General features: G+C 58.5%; 1 protein-coding gene and 1 long non-coding RNA gene across 25 annotated transcripts in view; one reads left to right on the forward strand and one right to left on the reverse strand.

Annotated features, from left to right (window-relative positions):
* Positions 1–21,911, reverse strand: part of BIN1 (bridging integrator 1) — a 56,043-nt gene extending 34,132 nt beyond the window's left edge. For 22 of the 24 annotated variants that reach the window (XM_043487497.1, XM_043487494.1, XM_043487488.1 and 19 more), the window contains exon 1: positions 21,582–21,911. In XM_043487497.1, the coding sequence (XP_043343432.1) occupies positions 21,582–21,665 (84 nt within the window). In that variant the 5' untranslated portion in view covers positions 21,666–21,911. Of the gene's footprint in view, positions 1–9,308; positions 9,390–20,851; positions 21,256–21,581 lie in introns of those variants that run through there. The other 2 variants (XM_043487478.1, XM_043487472.1) reach the window with 2 other exon arrangements.
* On the forward strand, positions 21,911–23,765 carry LOC122453543. The gene is made up of 2 exons (XR_006273098.1): positions 21,911–22,465; positions 23,084–23,765. It is a non-coding gene; the product is annotated as an uncharacterized LOC122453543 (long non-coding RNA).
* Positions 23,766–24,254: the final 489 nt, after the last annotated feature.

Genomic DNA, 24,254 nt, shown 5'->3' on the forward strand with positions numbered 1-24,254 from the left:
AGGCAATCTTCCCTTCCCAACCCAGGGATAAATGTGCATCTTTTGTAGCTCCTGCATTACAGGCAGATTCTTTACCCACTAAGCCACCACCCACTGAGGGATGGCCCCCCGCTGTACAGTAGGATCTTATTGTTTACTTATTCTATATATAGTAGTTGGTCTGCTAATCCCGAACTCCCGGTGGATCCCTCCCTCACGCCCCTCACCCTTGGAAGCCACAATCTTGTTCTCTGAGTCTGTGTCTGTTTCATAGACGGGTTCATTTGTTGGATATTTCAAATCCCATATAAGCGATGTCACATGGTATTTATCTTTCTCTTTCTGACCTACTTCACTTAGTATACACATTGCATTGGGTTGTCGTGTCTCCTGTCTCCTTTAATCCAGAATATTTCCCCACACCTATTCACGGTACATATTTGTTTCTCTTTCATTGTACTGACATTTTTTATTGGACCATAGTTGATTTGCAATGTTGTGTTAGCTTCAGGTATACAAAGTTATTCAGTTGTAAGATATATATATATTCTGCCTCAGATTCTTTTCCCTTAGAGTTTATTACAAAATATTGAGTATCGTTCCCTGTGCCAAACAGACATTTTTTTAAGCATGCAAACCAGTCCCGTGGGGCATGACCTACACTCTAGGTTCATCTGCTCACTTCCTTATGACTGAGTCCAGGTTAAACATTGTTTTGGCAAGCATACCACAGAGGCAACGTGTCCTTCAGCAGCATCACCTCGGGGCGTCTCCTGCTTCTGACCCTGAGCTTGACCACATGCACACGTTGGGCAGTGTTCGCCAGACCTCTGCTAAGGTGACTTTTCTCTAGGTAATTAGTCATCTGAGGATCGATACATCATCCCTGCATAAATGTTTACAGTCAATAACTTTTTACCTGATGCCTTTATGTCCATTTAATACTCTATTACTCAAAGTGGGGTCCATGAACCAACAGCATCACAGGCCTTTGGTAATCTGGTAGAAATGCAGAATTTCAGGCTCCGTCCTGGAACTGCTGGATTTGACAATGCATTTTAACAAGACCCCTTATGCCCTGTGTGCAAATGAAAGTCTGAGAAGCTCTGCATCTCTCATCTTTGCCGGAACTAACTGCTATCGAGGGCTTCTACCCTCCTCCATATTACCTGGTGCTCTATACAGATAATGTCCTTATAGGGACATCATTACGGACTCTTGCCTCCATTTTGCATTCAATGTTTTATAGTCTATTACTATCATTATTCTTTTTGATGTTCAAACTGTCCTAAACTTGGCCAGTGGGAGCCTGAGGACGTGTCTCCACTAGTCTTTGAGCACGTCCTTGTTTCCTGACACAGCGAGATGCCCCAGGCTCAGGGGGATGTGTCCCTGCCCTGGGCCTAGAATCAGCTATTTCTCAAAGAAGCTCAGGTTCCCTTTAAGGAGAGGTGTGTTCACTGCTTCTGGGCATCCTACTCCTAGTCCTTTCTTGCCATCTTCATGCCTGGCCTCCTCTAAGTTCTCACCCCTACTTTAGAGATGAGAAAAGGAAGGAATTTGGCCACAGCTCGACCCCAGGAGAGTCTGGTAGCCTTGTGCTCACCGAGCAAGTGTGGCTCAGATCTTGTCCGCTGTGGCGAGTGGGCTGGACTCAGGGCCCCAGCAGCTGCCCGCCGGGTCCGTCACCGTGTCATGGTTGAGGCCACACCACCCACTGACTGGCCCTTGGAGATGCAGAGGTGCCTCTGGCCCAGGGACTGGCCTGGCTGACCCCATCTGGGCACTAAGCTGCAGTCTGGGCCCCTGGGCCTCTTCCTCCAGCAGGCCTTGGCACCCCTATTTTGAGTGAAGAGACTGTGGACAGGCCAGGACTGGACCCAGGGCTCCTGACTCTGGGGTCCTTTTCACTGAATGCCACTCTTGGGGTACGGCTCTTGCCAGCAGCCTGGCTAGTGACTGCACCAAGGGGCAGCTTCATCTTGTCATCCAGCAAGGAAAACTCTGCCTCTCCCTCTGAGGGCCCATGAGCTCACTCACACGGACATGTTGGACATCTCTGCCACCAGAGCCACAGTACTTATGCCCGAGACTGGTGATTTGCTGGCCAGGGCAACACAGTTCACAGCCTGGGAGCTGTCGCTGTGCCCTGGTGTTGAGAGGGGACCGGGCAGAAAGGGGCTAGATTGAGGGGCCTGGCCTCCCTGGCCCAGTTGTGAATGACAGTGGGGGGAAGCAGCTCAGGCTTCTTCTGCCTGGGAGCAGAGCCCAGAACACACAACTTCCAGAAGACACAGCAAGAGGCCTGGCCGATGATAAGACTCCTCAGCCCTCCTGTGGTGCCAGACTGAGCCTGTCGACTTCCCAAAGGGGCAATGACTTTTTAAGAAAGATAAATGTTAAAATGCTGGCCTTGGGCAAAAGCCAGGAACAGCATTCCACCCCCAGGAGGCAAGAATGTCCCCCCACGTGGGCCATCTGCACCCACACATGTCCACACGCTGGTCCTCACTGGCCTGTCTGCACAGACACTCACACACGCTCCCTGACACGGCTCCTGCCCACGAGCCTTCGGTCGACTCCAGGCACAGTGGGAAGGTGGCAGGAACCATCCAGAAGCCACAGAGTCAGGCGAGAAGCTGAGTGGAAGAATCCAGAATGCAGAAGGGAGTTGGGGAGAGAACCAGAGAGCCACAGGCTCCCAGGGGACCCGCCGGGCTCTGGGCCCGGGAAGGGCCGGCTCGGCAAGATCATCTCAGAGGAGAAGGGGACCTTCCGACTCAGATCCCTCTCCCTAATCCAGTACACGCAAGGCCGTCCCCAAGAGAGAGACCCCTCCCCAATTCCTCTGCACCGCTGTCCCTGGATCTCCAGCTTCCCAGGCTGGTGGCTAGAAGGCGGTGACCGTCATCCCGCCTTCCTCTTGGGGAAGTGCTCTGAGCTCAGCTCACACTCTTGAGGGGACCCCTCACCATGGGATGTCACCTCTCAGCCACCCACCTGCCAGGGAAAGCTCCCCTTGGACTGCAGCTGCCCCTCCTTCAAAGCTCCACAAAAAAATCACACCGCAAGGCACAACCCCAGGGAGCTTGCACCAAGGATTCACCTTGAGGGGGCTCAGCATCTGTGACACTCCCTTACAGGTGGGCTCATATCACCAGGACATCCAAAGGTGTGACTTTGGGTCCTATTTCATAGATGAAAAAACAGGTTCAGAGAGATCGCTCAGCTAAAGAGCGGCAGAACAAGGACCCCAAGCTGGCTGGATTTCAAAGCCCAGACCCAACTGATGATTCTTTTTTTTTTGCCAGGGGTGCACCTCGCAGTTTGTGGTGTCTTAGTTCCCTAATCAGGGATCGAACCCAGGCCCTCAGAGGGGTGACTGTGCTAACCGCGGGCGTGCCAGGGAATTCCCTCAACTTTTGATTCTTAAATGGGGATACAGAGCCGGCTGGGGACGACAGGCAGCATGTCTGTCCACTCCAAAAATTCCTGCCCCACCTGCGTTCCAAAGATTTAACTGGTGAAGAAACCACTTTTGTGCCATAAGCAACAAAGACTGTGTATAAGAATGCAAAGTTTGCAAGGATTTTTGCAATGAAATATAAAACCAAAAAAATTGTTTCCAAGTCCCAACCACCCTGAATCTCCAAGGCCTCACCCCACAGTAACCTTTTTTTTTTTTTCCACAAGTCTTCGGGTTCTGGAAGTCACTGTCGCCTGACACCAGTCCACAGAGATTCATCATCCTTTCCCGTGGGCCCCTGGTTAAGAACGGCTGACCTATTGAGGAAGCCAAAGGGCCTTTCTTGGGAGCCTGTCACTCTAAAATTATCTCCTTCCTCTTTTAGTGATTTTCCCTTTCCTTTTGAAATACTGGTGAGAGTAAAAAGCGATGTTTGGTTTTCTTTTTTTACGTCCTTAACTGGTACATAAACACTTGGCTGCCATCTATGTCCGTCCCACAACAATGCCTTGCAATACAACTGTCTGGTCAGAACCAGCCTCTCCCAGGCTCCCAGCCAGGCCCCTGGGAGAGGTAGGGACTGGGGGCAGGGTGGGGAGTCTCCTTGTGCACACCCACTGCCAGTGGAAGGGAAGGGCTCTGACCCCAGGTAGGAAGTTTCCAGATGATTCCAGCTGAGAAACCCTGCCCTTCTCTCCTTTCTCCCCACTCCCCCTCCCAGGAAGCCTGAAATTCCAACCTGTTCAGCAGATAAGCCAGTGGCCAGCAGCCACAGCAGGGCCACCCTGACCCCAGCGGAAGCTAGGGTGGGCTGCGGTGGGTGGGGGAGGCTGGAACGGCCTAAAACAGAGGCAGGGGAGCAGAGGTGGCAGGGGCCACAGTGGGGGTGTGGAAGGGTTGGGAGTTCTGGGAGGGGGCTGGGCCGGGCCAGTGGGGTGAGGTGGCACCCACAAAGCAGAAGTAGTCGCTAATCCACAGGCATTCCAAGAGGCTGCCAAACATTCTCTAAGAGAGGGAGGTGTTCAGATGAGGAAACAAGGCCTAACATCCCTGATCCCGGGGTAAGTAAACAGGATCTAGAATCTGAACACGGCCATCGGTTCCCAAACCCAATGGTGCAAAGGAGCCCCCTTCCATGCGTGGGAGCCTGGGGAGGGGGGATCAGGCCACAAGAGGTGCCCTAGAGCCCCAAAGGGGTGCAGGAGGGGGCCCAGGCTTGGTCGTGACTGGCTTCCTCCTCTCGGGGACCACCCATCAGGCTGAGTTCATTCCTGGATGTCAACAGATCCAGAACCTCCAAGAGAGGCCTCTATGAGGATAGGCAGGCTTCTGGAAAGGCCAGGGCCACCCAGAGGGGAACGCCACCTCCTTCAGCACTCAGGGACCACCCAGCCGTCCAGACCCCACCCTTACAGCCTTCACCCCACCAGACCCACACTCCAGGGGAACAAAGGAACTTTGCACCAACTTCTCAGGCTGGGCCCAAGCTGCCCCCTCCTCACTGCCCCCTTGCCCCCCACCATCCCCCATGGTTTTGACCCTCACAGCTGGGTGAGCAGAGCAAGGTCTCTGCCCTGGAGGGTTTGGTGCTCCAAGGGACGCATGTCCAGTGGCATTCGAACAAAAACACCGCAGGGCGCAGAAAGGGTGGGGCTCAGGAAAGTGACCTCTGTGACCTGATGACGGAGTGAGAGCACGCCAGGCGGGGGCACAGCACGTGCAAAGGCCCTGGGGTGGGAAGAGCGAGGCTAGAGTGTGAAAGAGGACAGGAGGGCGGGCGGAGGAGGAAGATGCCCTGCAACACAGGAGTTGAGGCCTTTGCGTGAGTCCTCAAGCAATCCCCTCTATAACCTCACAAAGGAAGCACTACTATTACCCCACTTTGCAGATGTGGAGACTGAGGCACTGCCTTAAAAACTCCACAGGGTCACACAGCCAGTGAGCCTGGCTCCAGAGGATGTAACCACTGTAGGAACTGCCTTGGCAGCCAGGCAGGGCCATGGGGCTTTGAGACTCCAGCAGGGAGGAGGAAGTCTGGAGAGCTGTGATCTGACTCGCAGTTTTAAAGTCCCACACTGCTATGTGCGGACAGACTACAGAGCAGGTTGGAGCAAGGAGCCCACTTAGGTGACTGTGATGACCCAGGTGAGGCAATAGTGGTTATGGCCGGGACAGGGAATGGTGAGGAGGGGTCAAGGATAGGGTGACAGGGAGAAGAGTGAGGACGACCCCAGGTGTGAGCAGCAAGAGGAAAGGCACCTGAATCACCCGAGTTGGGAACGCCTGGGGGTCACTGTGAGCTTGATGTCCAGAGATGTTGGGGAGGGAGGTGGGGTCAGCCAGGACGTGGGGACAGGCAGCCCGCAGGCCCACCACTGGGCTCCTGAGCCTCCCCCTCCTCACCCACTGCCCCTCAGTGGTTCCCACCCCAGCAACCAGCTCAGGGTGGTGATCCGCTCCATGTCTGGTCTCGATGGTGGCTAAGAGAAAGGAGGAAAGGAGGGCCCTCTGGACCCGTTCTGATGGGGAGAGTCGAAGGGGGAGCAGGATACATAAGGAGCAGGCCCAGGCTGTGTACCCCTGGGCAAGCAATTTCATCTTTTGGAGCCCTGAGTCCCATCGGGAAAACTGAGCCAAGACCTCTCCCTCAAGGAAGTGTGAGGATGAGCTCGGGCTGTGTAGGTTAGCAGGTCTAACACAGAGCAGGGGCTGGCCTCCCCCGCACCCGCCGTCCCTTGACCCCTGTTGACCTAGGATTCTGCCCATCCAAGCCAGTACGCTCTCCCTAACCCCCATCCCACCCCAGCCCAGCCCACACATGCCTTTCCAGGCTGGTGCCTGGTGCCCCGAGCGCCTGCTCCCCATGACTCACCCAGGCTTACATAGGAGACAGCCTGCCCCACCGTGCCCCACCTCCCTCGGGAGACTCCCCCCGCTGGCTCTGCAGAGACCCTGCCAGCAGCCCCACCATCATTACCCTGCTCCTGAGCCCAAACAGCAGCTGGAAGTTCTGGCCTCTGATGCCCTGCAGCAGCCGCCATGCGTGGCCCTGGGGTGCCTTGATCCCTAACCTCCCAGCCCTGAGCCCAGGACACAGCCCACTCTACAGAGGGGCCAGGAGGGCTCCCAGACAGGGCGCCCCGGATGGGAGCACCACAAGCCCACCTGCTGGCCCCTTGAGGAGGGGCTGGCTGCGGCTGGCTGAGGACACCGCAGCCCTGCCCTCGGCCCAGCCCTCCAGGCCACCTGTTCAGAGATGTCAGCACCGCGCCCCCCCCCGAGAGCCACCGCCCACCCACCTGTCCCCTCCATGCAAGTGTGGGTGCTATTCTCAGCCCCAGGCAGGCGCCGGGACGCCGGTCATCAGCAGAGGGGTGGAATCCGCCCCTCTCGCCCGGCCACCTCCCACCAGCCCCTCATCAGCTGCTTCCTGGGCTGGGTGAGGGGACAGCCCTTGTGGAGCAGCAGCAAAGCAGGAGCCCACCCCCAGCTCAACAGAGCATGGGCCAGAGCCCGGGTAGGAGGTGAAGGGCCTGCCTCCACGCACCAGCCTGGGGCCGAGTCTGACCCAGGAGGGACCACGGGCACCCCCACAATATTCATTAAGAAATCTCTTCCCTACTGGTGCCAGACCAAGTCACCTCCCTCATGTCACCTCCTCCAGGCAGCCTTTCCTGATGTCACCTCAGGTACATGAACTCACTCAGTCCTCTAAATGCCCTCAGCCCTTTGCCTATGTCTGTTCGACCTAATGTGCAACCAGGCCGTTCCTTCATTTTGTCACTTGGAATCGTCCGTAGCCACATCTGTGAACCTGGAATGATTAACAAGTACCTAAAGAACATAATCCATGGTATTTTTTCCCCCAACACATTATTGCTATTATTTTGGTTTTTGTTGTTATTTGTGTCATTCACAGGAGCTGATGCCCAGAGTCAGCTTTAAATAGTTCCACCCAGTCCTGCCAAGCGAGAGTGCAGTCACGCACCCCACCCACACCTCCCCACCCTCAGTCCTGTGGTCACTCCCAGGTCCTCGGCTGCCCAGGGGGTGGCCCCAGGGGCTCTCCTACCTCTGCCCCTGGGCTGATTCCAAGTTCCCGGCACCTGTGAGGATGCTCCACTTTGCAGATTTAGTGGATCAAAGGGTGGGGACTCACTGGTTCTCACCCGTTCTGAACAGGGTGGTCCTCTCCCAGCCCAAGGCCAATCCCAATGCTTTCCCCTGGTTGGGGGCAGGGGAGCTGGAGGAAGGCTGGGAGGGGGCTGGGAGGGAGCATAGACCAAGCAAGGGTGAAGATGAGCACGGGGAACCAGAGAGGCCAAGAAGGGATGGGAAGCTGGGCGGTGCCCCCGCCCCTGGCAGATGCAATGACTGCAGGGGACCAGGGGGGCTTTCCCGGGCTCTCTCCTGCTAAGCCTGCACCACTGTTCTTGGGCTGGGGTGGAGCAGAGAAACATGGTGGGCAAGGAGAGGCCTGAGGGGAAGGCCCTGGTCCTCCCAGCCCAGCAGACGCAGGAAATCAGCACACAGTGGACGGGAGTATGATGAGGGGGCTGCCAGAAGCCTGGGCAGGTCCCCACTCAGGGTCCCATCTCTACCCTCACAGTGGGGAGGTGAGGATCAGGTGGACGCAAAGGGCCCCTATCTCTGACTTATCAGGACACAGGCCGAGCATCAGCCCTGGAGTCTATCTTGCAATCTATAGAGGTCCTCAGGGTGAGACCACATCCCTTCCTGAGAAGAGATGAGGCAGCATGAATGGGGAGGGGTAGCAGAGGCCACCCCCCACCCACACACACACACACACACCCACCAGAGAGCACTGGCCCCCAAAATCACAGCAAACACCAGTTCACCCTCTGGGCCTACTGCCGAGGGGCTCCCACTTACCTGGCCCTTTCCTCCCCAGGGCCCTCTTTCCCAAAAGAAACGCAGTTCAACAGTAAGGGGAAGCTGAAGTGCCAGAGTTACCAATTAAAAAAAAAAAGACAAAATCACAGGAAAGTGCCAAAGAACAGAGCAGAGTGGAGCAGGGCGTGGCTTGGGATGAGTGTCCAGGGCTAGGTCCCAGGAGGCAGTCCCCGGCCAGCCCAGGTGTGACTCTGGACACTGATGGAGCATCTGAAAGCTGGGAGGGACCCCTCCTGCCTACGAGGCGGTCGGGCCAGGTGGGGCAGGCACCGAGTGTGATGGGAAGGGGTCCCCGGTGTCACTTGGCCCCTGCCAGGCCCTCTCGGGCCCTCCCACGTTCCTCTTCCCCCATGGCCTCACCATCTGGATCCCAAGCTGAGCCAGCACACCTCCGCCACTGCCGGGCCAAAGCTGGTCCAGACTTGGGCAGGAAGGTCCAACAGGACCCACAAGCAGAGAGCCCCATGCCCGCTAAGGCACCTTATACTCCACCCCAAACTTCAGTGTCCTAAGGTGTGAAATGGAGGCACCTGGCCCCCCATTAAACCCTCACATACAAGAGCACCGAGGCTCAGAGGGGACAAGTAACTTGCCCAAGGTCAAGGCCTTGGGAGGAGCAGAGCTGGGATCTGAACGGGGGCTTTCCACCTGCCACACTGCGAGATACTCTGCCAAGGCTTTCCCATCCCCGGGGCACAGAAGCCCCACACCCCAACTGACGCTGCACTAGGGCCCACTGTGTGCACTTAGGTGCAGGATCCACCATCCGAGACTTGGGCCTAGCAGGGGGCACTCACCCCCGTTTTACGGAGGAGCAAATTGAAATGAGAAGGTCAAGCAAGTGACCCAAGTCCCCAGCAGAAGGGAGGGGAGGGGATCAGAAGCGACGATCCTGGGTCTCCAGGGCGCTGAGAGCCGCCCCACACCCCCAGCCCCCCTCACCAACCACCTGGCTCAGAAGAGCCCTGCGCCGGCTGCAGGATGTGGGGAGGCCTCCCCTGGTCCCTCTGCGCATGCAGGACAGGGTGGCCCGAGAGTGCAGTGACTCAAGTCGGGACGCAGGCACCGGCTTCTGTCCCGCTGCTGACCACGGGCTTCCCGCGGCGCTGACTCAGCTCTCCCGCAGGCCAGGCAGCCCAGCACCCACACCTCGGGCCAGCGTCCCTGCTGTGGCACCAGGTCGGCCCCCACCTGGCCCACCAGATCCAGGGCAGCACCACCCCCGGCCCACAGGAAGGGCCCTGACCCCTCTCAGCAGCGGTCCACGGTCCACGGTCCACTCCACCAGGAGGCCTGGGCTGGTAAACTTGGGCAGATGGTGACGGTCCAGCTCAGCCAGGCCCACTTCCAGATCAGACTGCCCCACAGTCTGCCCCATGGTGGACACACACACACACACACACACACACACCCCTCAGCCAGGCCCATGGTGGACACACATACACACACACACACACGCACACACCCTCCTGGCTGTCCATGGTGGACACACACACACACCCCCCCTCCTGGCTGCCCATGGTGGACACACACACACACACACACACACACACACACACACACACCCCCCTCAGCCAGGCCCATGGTGGACACATATACACACACACACACGCACACACCCTCCTGGCTGCCCATGGTGCGCACACATACACACACACACATACACACACACACACACACACACACACACACCCCTCAGCCAGGCCCATGGTGGACACACATACAAACACACACACACACGCACACACCCTCCTGGCTGTCCATGGTGGACACACACACACACACCCCCTCCTGGCTGTCCATGGTGGACACACACACACACACACACACACACACACACCCTCCTGGCTGCCCATGGTGGACACACACACACACACACACACACACCCTCCTGGCTGAAATTATATTTCAGGAGAACATTGTCATCTCTCCCCAGGTTCAGCAAATGCAGCCGATTAATTGCGGATTCTGTTTCTCAGTTCAGATCAAGATTCAACTTGTATTCCTGACCCTTAATTCCTCCTCAAGTGTCCCCTCCCTCCCCCGGCCTGGGCGCCCACGCCCACTGCCGCACCCTCCCCAAATGTGTGCCCGGTACATCACTGGCATCTGTGCCCAGGACTCTTCCTACTGAGGCCCTGTAAGGAGCGCTGTGTCAGGCCAGCCCTGTCCACATCCGATGCTCACCTTCTGGGATCCCTGTGACTGCTCTGTGAAACCAGGTTCACCCACCACCATGGTGGAGTCACAGGGGAACCAGGGGCCCTGTGAAAAGCTCCAAGGTGGCTTTTCTTCAGGGTCACCTTCTCCTCCATTGTGTCAGCCTCCTCCCCAGCCACACACACACCCCTTCCCCCAGGTGTTTGCCCCACAAAGGCAGCCCCCACACACTGGCTTTCATTTGAAAACACTTCGGCATTTATATTTGCACTACAATAGTCTATTTCCAGCATCCTCCAACCACCTTCTCCCCCATTCAGGGATGGGGGTGGTAGCTCCCAGGAAAGGCCAGCCTGGGGCCCTCGAAGAACAGAAGGGGGGAAAAAATCTCAGGGCTTCCTTGAGCTCCAGTGTTCTCACCTCCCAAGTGGGACCATAATCCAGTCCTGCCGACCACACTGGTCACGGAGAAGAACAAATGAAAAATGGCAGGTGGGAGGGTTCTGAGTAAACTAATGAAAGGCCGCAGAGATGCTTGCCTGTCCTCCCTTCCAGAATCACCCAGACCCAGCTGGACCCAGTAGAACTCTGTTCTGCCAGGGGAATCTCATGCTTCCCAGTTCCCAAATGAGCAACTGAGGCTGGGCGGCCAAGCCAGGCTTCAACCCAGGTCTCTTTTAGCTGCACATCTGGTTCCTCAAATGAATGAATGAATGAGGGATGGGAGACCCCTCAACCCAGCCCACCTGGAACTGCTGCCCTCCTCCTGCCCTAACCCATTCAATCAAGCTCTGGATCAGGGGACACTTTGGCCTCCCTCCTGTGGGAGACGACACCAGCCCTCCCAATTTATCGTTTCCAGACTCTACAGGGAAAAAGGGAACAAAACCCGCCCTGCAGTTCAACTTCGAGAATCTGGGCATCAGCAGAGAGAGACAGCTCAGAACACAAAAGCCAGAACAGTCCCTACCTGTGGGCTCCCAGGGGCTCCCCAAGAGGCTCCCTGGAACAGAACCTGTGTGTCCACCCCAGCAGGTCCTGATCATATCACATCCTCCTGGACTCTCAGCACAAGTCCAAGGGCAGGAACCCCCGTTCCCGTTTACAGAGGAGGAAAGGTGGGCTCAGAGAAGGCATGACTTGCCCAGGACCCCAGAGCGGGTGGGTAGTCACTGGGATCAACCTCCTTCTTCCCCTTCCCATGTTCAATCTCTCTCCTCGACTCTTGCCCACCTCCCAGGGGCCCAACTCAGGTCAGCGTCTTCATCCACCTTATCACCCACGTCTGGTCCCAAGGTAGTTGTTGACAAGCTGGAGGGCATGTCTTGAGAGAGGTGACTCTGTCTCAGGGCATAAAAGTGGAGGGGGGTGGGGTGGCCACATGGGGCCGGAGAGGGAGCAACAGGGGCCCCCTAGAGGGTCTCTCCCGGCCCTGACCTCCCAGGGCCGGGTCTGTCCCCAGTGCCCACTGCCGAGCCCAGGCCCGCCCAGGGCTCCAGCACGTTGGCTGTAGTCCCGGGGAGAGGCTGAGCTGAGCGAGGGTCCAAAGAAAGCAGCAGCAGCTGTTGGAAAAAGGGCTGGCGAGGCTCTCGGCTCACTCCAGCCCCCTTCCGGCTCCACAGGCACAGGCCTGGGTGGAAACCCGGACCCCTCACCAGCCAGCCGCTCGTCCTGAGCCTCATCCACACAATGCGACATTACTGTCGTCCACTCCTCACCTGGCCATCTGCACTCAAAGCCAGGATCCCAACCAGCGGGCATGACCCCTCACCCCCTGAGGACCCACCCCGGCTCTGATCCAGGACCAAGGGGGCCTCCACTTAGCCACCTGGTCTGGTCTCGAAAGGCGAGTGCAGTGGGGTGCCTGGCACCAGGGGTGCGCTGACCCACTGGCCCCTCGCAGCTGTCCAGCTCCACAAGCTTAGCAGTGTCATCCCCTCCATGGTGCCACCTTGGGGCCCTGAAACACAGATGGGCAGTCTGCACACCACGGGAGGGAACACAGGATGTAGAGCAGCCTTCCGGGAAGGCCACGACCCCAGCCCCGACGTAGAGGACTCCAGGACAGCAGCCCTGCCCCAGAGCCCCCGTGCCTTCCCAGGCACAGCTGGATTCTGGCTGCCTCAGGAGGGCAGGCCACTTCCTCCGAGCAGTCTTTCCTGACTGCCCAGGCCTTATGGGAGGCTGCGGTGCCCTTCCCCCACCTCTCCCCAGGGCTGCGATGGGCACGGAGAGTGGGACTGGGCGCTCCCTGAGGGCAGGGCCGGTTCTCCTCCTCTGAGTGCCCTCAGACCTCAGCATCCTGGCCTACAGCGGGCAGGCCATGAACCAGAGAATGACAAGGGAAGAGAAGCGGCTTCCACATCAGGAGCTGAAGCAAGGAGCAGCATAAGTATCCCCAGGAAGGTGCCCTGGGGGCTCCAGGATGGGGCAGGCAGGCCTTGCAGGGGCCCTGAGAGCCCCAGCCCAGCCGGCAGTGACAACAGTGGTGAGTCCCGCCCCCAGCACTGCGGCGGCGGCTGGTGGTTGCTGCCTGCCCGGCTGCCACCCACTCACTCCTCAGCCGCCGGGGCTCAGCTCCCACCATGCCGCAGCCTTCACACTGCACAGGCAGGGGTGTCTACAACTCGCCACCCACCCGCCGAGCCCCCCATCCACTGAGCGGGGCCAGCAGCAGGGACCCAGCCCGTCACCGCAGGCTTGGGCACACACAGCATGTGGTAGTCACTCAGCCGTGTCCAACTCTTTGCAGCCCCGTGGACTGTAGCCCACCAGGCTCCTCTGTCCATAGAATTCTCCAGGCAGAAATACCTGAGTGAGTTGCCACGCCCTTCTCCAGGGGACTGTCCCAATTCAGGGATCGAACCTGGGTCTCCTGCATTGCAGGCAGATTCATTGCTGTCTGCGCCCCTGGGCACAGCATAGGGGGACATGCATGCCCCTGCCCAAGGGCACCGTGGACAGCACGAGGCCAAACCCCACCACCAGGCTCCAACCCCCACCTTCCATCCAAGCTGTGGGCTCGCTCCCACCTCGTCTGTGGTGGCCCTGGGACCTGGGTAACAGCCTGGGCCCGAAGGCGAGGTCCAAGATGCTGAGGGGGTCTGAGCACGGCCGTGAGTCTTGGGGCCAGCAAATCACAGAGACCCTCAGGTCAGTGAGCTCTGGGACCCCGGTCACCTCAGAGTTTTCTCATATCAGAAGAGATGACCCAGGCCAACCTCTCTTTGGCAACTGGCCTAAAGTCAAGGAGGACTCCCCAGCAGGGCCCCAGCCCACTCCTGAGAAGGCCAGCATCTAGGCCCAAGCCCTGCAACCTGTGGCTCAGGTCAGCACCATCACAGCCCTGAGACTTTAATGCGGGAAAAAGTTCTGGGTTTGATGCCCAGGCCCCTGGGGATGGCCTGTGCTGGGGCCATCATATGCCCCCCCACACCTGACCTTAAGACCTGGGCTCTGACACCCTTGGGCTCGCTGGAGGTGTGAAATTCTCCAGCCACATCGCCCCTACCCCTCCCACCCTACCCCTGAACCCACGGCCTCCAGGACCTCTGCCAGCCATCAGCCTGTCTCCATCCCCCTGAAGAATCCAGGCATCCAGGCACACGGGTGCACGGAACACCTACTGTGTGCCCAGCTGGGGGCACCGTAGTGACTGCAGCAGACAGCACCCAGCCACGTGGTGCAGATATTCCAGGGGCCTGCCCCAGGCCACCACTGCCAAGCTTCAAGCCTGGACCTGGAGAACAGCCCACCCACCCTGGCGGCAGGGGAGGCAGCAAACTGCCCCAGGGCAGGGGGCCCCAGACATTTAGATCCCACACCAGGAAAATCTCAGCTGGGCTGGGGCAGGGATCAACATGGAGACTATTTCCTCCCCAGGAACATAGGAAACAGTAGTACCATCATTTCATGAGAGAAACACTGTTGCAAAAATATAAACAAAAGTAGATACAATCTCAGGATAAAGTGTGTTCCTTTATATTGAGTAGACACAGCCTTCATATCTGGGAAAGCACACAGACACACACCACCATTTGTCCTCAATTGCAGGAACTCCCATCCCTAGACTTGCCTCATGAAACCCCAGGCTGTCCCCTCACCTCGTCCATCTATCCTAAGTCAATTTAGTCATGTCCGACTCTGTGACCCTATGGACCATAGCCGGTCAGGCTCCTCTGTCCATGGGATTCTCCAGGCAAGAAAACAGGAGTGGGTTACCATTTCCTTCTCCAGGGGATCTTCCTGAGTCAGGGATCGAACCTGTGTCTCTTATGTCTGGCAGGCAGATTCTCCACCGCTAGCACCCAAGGCCTACCAAATACGTCCAAACAGAAAGAGCACATTCTAAAGTATAAACTTTGACGCCAGGTGGGGACCCAGGGACAGACAAGCAGCCTCAGACCTCATTTAATGGGGGAGAAGGTCTTGGGACCCAAATCTATCAGCTGACACTCCTCACCCCGCCTCCTGGGTGGAGATCCACGTCTTATTTGCAGTGCATGTCTCCGGGCTTTCCCCCAGCCTGAGGGCCTAGTCACCAAGGGAGACGTGACTTCCTAGACAGTGGACTAGAGCAGCCCATGGGCAAGTGACACCACTGCTCTGAGCCTCAGCTTCTTCATCTGCCAAATGGGAATCAAGATGACATCCCAGGCTGCAGTGGGGATGAGAATTCTCACCAAACATCTGGCACTCAGCAGGTCTGCAAGAAAATCAGGCTATTTGAAAGTCAATATTTGATAAAGGCTTCCCTCAGAGCAGGAAGAGCCTGTCTTTCTCTTCTCAATTCCCCAGCCCTGACCCCTGCCAGCCCTTGGCACTAAGCCAGCTTTGCTGCCCAGGCCAGAACCATGTGGCCTCTCTGTGAGCTGGCAACACCTTTGGGGAGGCCCCAGAAGCCCAGGGTGCCAGCCAGTTCCCGGCACAGGAACCACCAGCCCTGCCCTTTGCTTGGGTCTATTTAATCTCACAGTATCCTCTGTGGTTCACACCACTGACTTCAGGTGAGGAAAGTGAGGCTCAGAGAGGTCAGCGCAACCTGCCCAAGGGTAGTAGCTTGTGGGGAGGGATTCAAGCCCCGCTCTCTAGAAACTGAATAGTTGTTACTACCTTGAGTTGCTGCTTGATGTGAAAATTTTCTAAGTGGTCCTCCACAGCCTGGGCCATCTTTGGGGCCTCCCCCTTCTCTTTTATTGTCCCCTCCTATCTCCCCTCTTACAACCACCAAGCTGCCCTGGCCTGTATTGTCAATGCCCTGCAGGGTGGTTTCAGCATGAGTGACCTTTTCTTTGCACTTTTAATCCCAAAGGGAGACTTGCCAAAAAAGGAGCTTACGTGTGGGTGACCTACCAGGGTGACATCCAACAGGAAGCCCTGGTCCCCCACGTGCCCTCTCACCTGGAGACCAGAAGCTTTGGCTCAGCCTCTCCCTGACCAGGGGCTTCCCTGGTGGCTCAGCGGTAAAGAATCTGCCTGCAGTGCAGAAGCTGCAGGAGATGCAGGTTCAAATCCTGGGTCAGGAAGATTCCCTGGAGGAGGGCATCGCAACCCATTCCAGTATTCTTGCCTGGAGAAACCCATGAACAGAAAAGCCTAGTGCTACAGTCCATGGGGTCACACAGAGTCAGACACGAGTGAAGCGGCTTAGCGCACACCCACACACATGCACGCACACACACTCCCACCAACCCCTTGCACTGTGTGAGCACTGACCCTGGGGTGCCCAGGAAAGACCGTTCTAAACCATCAAATTCCACTATGGAAAGGCTGCCCTGCCCTGTATCTACCTGCCACCACACGCTTCGTTTCTTGACTGCCTACCCCCTGGGAGAAGGGGAGAGCACCAGCTCCAGGTGGCAAGGACTTGGCTTTGTTCAGCCCTGTCTCCCCCTCCTGCACAGTGCCCAGCTCACGGTGGGTGTTCAGTGTTTGTTTTCCAAGTAAATGAAGAAGTAAACCCCGTGATCACTTTCCTGATGGTCAGAGGGAAGCCTGCGGACGGGGGGGGGGGGGGGACACTTACCCAGAGCCACAGGATTTATATGTACATGAGTCCAGACGCCCACTCCCACCCCAACCCGGAAAACTGCGCGATTCCCTTCCCCATCACATGTTGCCCCTCTGCACACACACACACAGACATGGGCACCCACACATGCACACACATCACCCTGGGCTGATCCATCCAGGGCCCAGCAGGGATTAGCTGTCTGCAGGGGCCTGTAATGGACACTGCAGGGAGAAGGGCCGGGAGGAGGGCTGGGGGAAGGGAGGCCTCTGGGCCATGCTGCGGCTCTACCCACTGAGACTTGGTCTGTGGCTGACTGTTGTCCAGGGCCCTCCTCTCCACAACAGGCGTGGGAAGGGGACCATTGTTATCCCCATCTCACACTGAAGAAACCACACTCAGGAGGGTCCTGAAACTTGCCCAAGGTCTGCTCGGAGGAGCCAGGAGCCCTCCGCCACTGCTGCCTACCTACCCGGCCCATGCCTGGGCTCTGTCCCTGACATACACACCCCAAGACCCAGCAGGGAAGGACACAGGGATTCTAGAGCCTCAGGGGAAAAGTACAGGCAAGGCCAGACTAAGGCAGGCAGGAGGAACAGAAGCACAATTTGTGTGGGGCGAGCTGGGCGGAGGGGCAAGAGCCTGGGCGATGCCCGAGAGGGAAGGTGAGAGGGGGACACAGAGGGGTCATCTGAGAAGAAGGAGGTGAAGAGTTGAAGCCTCAGTCTCTCTGAGAAGCCATGGGATTCACAGATCCCACCGGCATTCCAGATTCAATCAAACCCAGCCCAAATCTACCCCCAGCCACCTCCTGACACACCCCACACCTTCCGTCAGTGACCAGCAGCTTACTCTTCCAGTCCACACACACTCCCTGGCCCACAGCTGTCCCCCACCCTACCCCCAATACCCTCCCCCTCCCCCTGGGCCCCAGGCAGCCCCATCAGCCGACCTGGGCAAAACAGCCTCTGTCTGCTTTGGGCCCTGCATGAACCATCAGCCTTGACAGAGGAGAGCCTCAGCTCACGCCTGGGCTCAGCCCAACCTGGCCTGTTGGGGCCCAGGAAGTCTGGAGGCCATGCCTGCAACTTCCCCACACCCACGGACCTCAGCCAAATGTCCACGGAGCCCCCAGAAACACCCCACCCAGAGATGACGCCTGGCTGGAGAGCCTTCCCTCCAGCACTGGCAAGATGAACCAACTACATAAATAACTCGGGTTCAGAGAGAAGCTGATCTGAGCCTGGAGAGGTGCAGAAAAGCGTACACAGGATCAGAGGAGAGAGACAAGAGCAGCAAGGCAGAGAGATGGAGGCAAAGCCGACATGGGGGTAGACACGGGAGAGGACACTCAGGGGTGAGAGAGAGGCACCCCGAGGGGGAGCGCAGGAGGGTCTGAGCAGAAGAGAGTCACTGACTGCAGCCTGGAGCCTCAGACCTGGGCGGGCTCCCTGCCCCCCCGCCCTTCGGGGTGGCCCGGCCCCTCTCAAGGCCACTCAGCATAAGAACTGGTTGCAAAGGCCTGGCTCCTACTGGGAGGTCCATGGCTACAGCATGGGAGACCTTGACCATCCAGATGAGAATGGCACCATCATGGCCATGTGTGGGTTCCTATAAATAACTGCCACTGCACCTGCCCTCTAGGGAGAATCAGCTGTGACCCGCCAGTGCTGTCCGGTCCACAGACAGCCCTGGGCCCTGCGCCTCCAAGCCGGGCCTCCCCACTCCCAGCAGCTCAGGGCCTGCAGTGACGGGTGGTGGGGTGCGGAGCTTCCTTTCCTGCGCCCTTCATGGGTCCGGCTCCTCCGTCACAGGCTGGCCTCCCTTGCACATGCCCCATGAGGACTTCTGAGCAGTGGAACTCAGGGGCAAGCGGGCCAGATTCTACCCCCACCCCAGCTGTCCCTTCTCCCCAACTGTCCCATCGCCCCCCCCAACAAGGACCCAGCCCGCCAATTCCTAATCCTCTCTGTCATCCGACCCAGGCTCCACCCCAACTTGACTCTGCCCAGCCACCTACTGAGGCCCAAAAATGGAGAGAGTCATTTATAGAGGGTCCGACAAGCCAAATGCGCGATGGGAAGATGACCTCAGGGTACTGAGCACCCTGTGGGTGGCTGGGGGCTGGGAGGTCAGCTGTGACAGAGCCATGCTGGGCTGGCAGACCCCAGGGAGCCCTCCAGTGTGGTCACACCAGGGCCAGAGGCCACAGGCCCTCACAGCAACAATTAGCTCCCTGCTGGCCAGAGCCACGTGCACCCTGCTCCCCTCAGCACCCCGGGCCCGGCCAGGCCCAGGTGCTCCACACAAGTCCTGGTGGGATTTGCTGAATGAGGGAAGGCTGAGGAGCACTCTGGTCAAATCACCCACCCAGAGCCTGCATCAGGACTCCCACACCAAGGCCCCAAACACCCCTGTTTGTTCCTAACCATCGCTCAGCACTGGCTGGGGCCAGGTGAACGTGGGGTGCATACACGGATCTGCCCAGCCCCCAGGGAGCACCTGGACCAGTGCTGGAGGCTGGCAGGTGGAGGAGCAACAGCAGGCCCCCTGAGGGACTCACTGAACTGGGGGATAGGATAGCTGGTTCCAAAGGCGCCAGCAAGCAAGCTTTCCTCCCCCACAAAGTCCCCCTCTGAATCCTGGCGGATTGGGCTGAGAGGAGATGGGGGAAATCAAGGGTGAGGAAAAGGAGAGATGGGGCCCTTCTTCCTACGCGGATGTTGCCTAGGCCCTCCACCCAAGCTCCTGCTCGTCCCTGGTCAGGAAATACCCTGCCATGGCAACGGGACAACTGGAATTGCCCCATTACTCACAGATTTGACCAAGGCAAGGTGGGGGCGGGGTGCCCATGAGACCACTGACCATGCGAGTTAGATTTGGCCCTGAAGGCCACCAGAAGGCGCCGAGGAGGCAGCCAGGCCAGCAGCAGCCAGGCTTCCACACAGACTGAGCCTCTGAAGGGCAGAGGGGAGAGACCGGTGGGGGGTCGAGGCACCCGGCTTCCTGGACCAACAGGGGAGGCTACTTTTCCAGACTCAGCCAGGATGCCCGTGCTGCTGCTCTGGCTTCTGGAGGGGAGGGTGTCCCCAGCCAGAGCCCACCGGGCAGAGAACAGCCACAGCGCTAAGCAAGTCCAGTCCCACGAGGCCCAGGCTCGGGCAGGGCCAGCCCTTGGCCAAGGCCAGTATCTACAGCTGAGCAGCTGTCAGCCAGCCGCCCAAGGCCACAGGACAGAGGCCAATGAGGGAGGGCGGCAGCTCAGGGGGGTTAGTGGAAACACGTCGCCACACACCCAGAGGGAATACGGCCCAGGCCTGCTGCCCCTGAAATCACTGAAAGATGCTGCTGCAGAAACAAGGCAAGTGGGGCAAAGGGGACACAGCAAGACCAAAGGGAAGGCCCGGACATCACTGGAATGGGGGCAAGGAAATTGTCTCAGCCTCCCTCAGCTTCCCGTCCATCCTCCTCAGCCCCTTAGGTGCAGGAAGCAGGCTTAGACCCAGGCACCTAAACGGATTAGCCAGTCATGGGGGGAGGCGGGGGGAGGGGGGAGCCAGAGCAGCAGCGTCTGCCCCCCACCACCAATCTGGGCAACTGAAGCCGTCCCAGCCTCCAGCCAGCTATCTGTGGGGCTCTAATCCCTCCTCCCGCCCTGGGGAGGGGAGGAGGACAGCTGGGGCAGGCCAGATCTGGAGTCTGGTTGAGGGCCCTTCCCTCCACAAGACCCACCACCTCCTTAGCCCGGGACCACGGGAATGAGCTGCAGACTCTGAGGGAAGCGCCCGGGAAGCTCCAGCGGCCGCCGCCGCCCCCCACCCACGACGATCACGTGGCTGCATCCTTAGGGAGCCCGCAGGTCTCAGCTGCAAAAGTCATTGTTTATAAACAGCCACAGCCAGGCGGGGGAAGGCCGGCCGGTCTCCCGGTTCCCACCCGGCCGTGCGTCGGGCGGGAGGGGGGACAGACCCGGCCGGGGGGCGCTGAGGGGGGCCACCCTGGTAAGATCACAGATTCTGCGATCTCAGATTTCAGAGTCGGAGTCGGCAGGGGAAGTGGCGTCAGCAACTGGCGCGATCCAATTCAATAAACCAGAGGTGGCTGGGGATGGAAGGCCGGCGCGCGCGGACCCCCGCCCCCAAGCCCTGCATTTCCTGCACCGCCAGGTTGCCACGGGAAGCCCCGCTCCATCCCCCAGCCTACGGCCAGGGGCTCTCCCGGCCGAGGGGTCGCGTTTCCTGCGGCGGCCTGCCGCGCCTTCTCCGCTCCGGCTGGCTCCCCACCCGGCCGCGGGCTCCCCAAGCCAGAGCCGCCACCCTCACCTCGGCCGCCGGAAATGCGAAGCCCCTTCTCGGGCGAGGGCACTTCCCGGGGGGCTCGCAGCCCTCCTCTCCCGCGGGAGCCGGACCGGAGCTTCCAGACCGCGGGCACCCCTGGTGAAAGGAAACCTGACCGCTCCCTCAGCCCGCGGGGACAGAAGGTGGAGAGGCGGGTGGAGAGGAGGGCACGGCGGGCGCAGGAAACGCTCGGAGGCCTGAAGCCGACGCGCCGGCACTCGCGAGCAGAGGGACAGCCTCGGGAATCCCGGATCTAAGCGACCCTGGGGACAAGGGGCAGACGCCCTCCAGGCTGGCGCCGGCCCCGCCCGCGGGGAGGGCTCGGAGCGCCACCTCGCCTCCCGGCCTCCCGGCCTCCCGGCCTCGGCCTCCAGGCCGGGTTAGCCGGGACCTCGCGCCCGGAGAGCCGGGGCCGCCTCTCCGCTGCAGAGAAGCAGCGACGATGCAAAGCGGCTGGAGCTGCGGGGGAGGGGAAGGGGGAGGGGGTAGAGACAGCTGCGCCCTCTCCTGCCCCCGCCGGGGGGAAGAGACGGAGGACGCGGGCGCCGGAGGACACCCAGAGCGCCGCGGCGCGCAGCCTGTGGACCCCCGAAGGTCCTCGGCAGCCCTCGTCTGGAGGTGACAGCGCCCGGCCGCGGACAAGGACCAGCCCCCGGCGCGGGGGTAGGGGACAGGTGTCCAGGCGGCGCGGGGGCAGGGGCTCGGGCTCGCTCACCTTCTCCTGCGCCCGAGTGAGCTTCTTCTGCACGTTGCTGGCGATCTTCCCCGCCGTCACCCCCTTGCTGCCCATCTCAGCCATTGCGGCTCAGGCCTGCCCGGTGGCGGGCGCGGATCTCCCAGCCCCCAGCCCCGGCCCCGGGCTCCCGCTCCACGCCGCGCACTAGACCGCCGAGCCGACTGGCGGAGGCGGAGCGTGCGCCCGGCGAGCGAGCGAGCGACGCGGGGACCGAGGGAGGGACGGACGGAGGGAGGGAGGGGGAGGGAGAGAGGAGGGGCCGGGCCTCGGGTGGCGGTCAGCGCCCCCCGCCCGCCCCCTCCGGACAAGACACTGCCTTTTAAAGGGCCACCCCGGAGGCCAGAGCCGGTCATCCGGCGGGGAGGGAGCGGCGCCCACCGTCGCCGCGGCTACAGTGGCTGGCCGGACTCCCAGGACACTTCGCTGACACCGCCCCGGGGCGGGAACTAGTACGACCGCCCCGGGTCCGACGCCGCCGCGAGCCCTTCTTTCAACCCAGATAGATACCTCCCGCCGCCCAGGAAAAGAGGCCAGATGGAGGAGAAGGGCCCTTTCACAAACCGAAGATAAATTGGGTGGCGTTTGCTCAGCGCCCCGGGGATCCGGGAGACTTCGCTGGAGCGCGCTCACCGAGGATCCCCTTCTTGACGCTCGGCCTCTTCCTGGAATCTAGGTTCACCCTTCTCGACCGGGGTTCTCGGGACGCCACCGGGGAACTGTTCCTCCTGCCTCGTCCCTTGCTAACCAGACGCTGGGTCTTCTAATCTGCGGTTAATCATCATGATAACAACAGCCTAACGGTACTGAGCGCTGAGGAGTGCCTGGCACTCTATTAAGTGCCCCCTTGGCAACAGCCCTATGAAGTAGGTGCTATTATTTTTCACTTTTTACAAGTGCGACACAGAGAGGCCTGAAACCAGACCTCTGACTCCACACCCCAGGCTTTTCAAACACTCTATCCTGGGTGCTCGGTCTCCTATTCCGCGCTGGAAGAATGAATGGTCATTATTCAAAGGAAAGGTTAACCGACCAATGACAACTTTGCTAACAGACCAATGACACTTATTCGAAATTAATAAATATGCGTTGGGCTTACTGATCCCACCCCCACGGCTCCCCAAAATCATGTCAGGGGCTTGGAAGGATGCCACAGCATTTTGTTGCCCGGGAGGCCAGTGCCTGTCCCAGGGATATAGGCTGAACTGAGTAGAGAGAGGAGTCCTGGAAGCCCTGCTGAGGAGGCCTGGACACGTCCAGCACCCCCACAGGAGACAGGGCAAGGGGCACTGGCAAGCTTCCAGGAAGAGGAGCAAAGCCTCTTGCAGACCATCCACCAAGCCCGCCATACCCAGAGAAACATAGAAGGTTCCTCCTGGGCTCCCTGGGAACATGTTCCCAGGAGAGCCTGGCTTCTCCAGTTTTTCCTGCAAGACTGCTCAGCACCTCAGCCCTCCCAGCCCATTCCTATTCCTATTTTGCAGAAAGACTGAGGAACTGCAGCTGCTGAAGGTCAAAGAGAGAAGCAGAGATTCAGACCCAGACCCTCCTGCGCTAAAGCCCTCAGCTAGTACATGGACCTGCTTTCGAGGAAAAGCAGCAAGCACACAGGAGCAGAAAGCATTTTGTCAAAATTATTATTATAAATTCATGCCTGATTCCCGAATGACAAAACCAAAACCGAAGCAGTGCAGTTTCTCAGGCAGCTTTCTCCTAAATGCTCATCAGCGTTCACCTCAGAGTCGTTCTCCTCATAATTTTATGCATGGCACTTTTCTAACCATTCTCTAAAGAGTGATTTCTTCCCGCCCTCCTCTGACGAAAGGAGAGAATGTGCAAAAGTCAAATCAGATTACAGTCAGCCCCCAGGGAAAGTGGGAGATTCTGCTTCACTGAACTTGGGTCACCTGACAGAAAAATTGGAAGCAATTTGAATGGTTACCAACAGGATAGGGTCAGCTAGACAGCGCAGCAACCAGAGAGACCATTAAGGGAATCATTTTAAACAATTACGGAGACTGTGTAGCAACATGAAATAATTCTTAGGTATAATTATGAGTGAAAAGGAGAAGATAGAAAATTGCGCATGTACTGCCTTTGCAACCACATAAAAATAAATATAAATGCTCATGATCAAAGACTGGAACAAACCATGCACAAGGAAATTGATGTTTTAAGGTCAAGTTATTATGGCTGATTTTTTTCCCCTTGTGTGCTAAGTCGTTTCAGTCATGTCTGACTCTCTGCAACCCCATTGACTGTAGCCCACAGGGCTCCTTTGTCCATGGGGTTTTTCCAGGCAAAATTACTGGAGTGGGTTGCCCTTCCCTTCTCCAGGGGATCTTCCCAACCCAGGGATCGAACCCAAGTCTCTTTTGTATCCTGCGTTGGCAGGCAGGTTCTTTACCACTAGCGCCACCTGGGAAGCCTTTTTCCCCTTAACTTCCTAAATATTCTATGATACGCTGTGTTGCCTCATAACCCACATGTGATTTTTATCTTTAAAGAAGACAATTCTTTGATCTTATCTCTAGTTTGGAAAGACTTTTTTAAGCACAAAACCATTGGAGGGAGTTTTGAAATAAAAAATACTGGTTTGGGGGTATGTAAAAATTCAATTTTTTTAAACCTCAAAAAGTACTATCGACACATAGG

This window comes from Cervus canadensis, chromosome 15 (genome assembly GCF_019320065.1).
Source record: "Cervus canadensis isolate Bull #8, Minnesota chromosome 15, ASM1932006v1, whole genome shotgun sequence".
Classification (NCBI taxonomy): domain Eukaryota; kingdom Metazoa; phylum Chordata; class Mammalia; order Artiodactyla; family Cervidae; genus Cervus; species Cervus canadensis.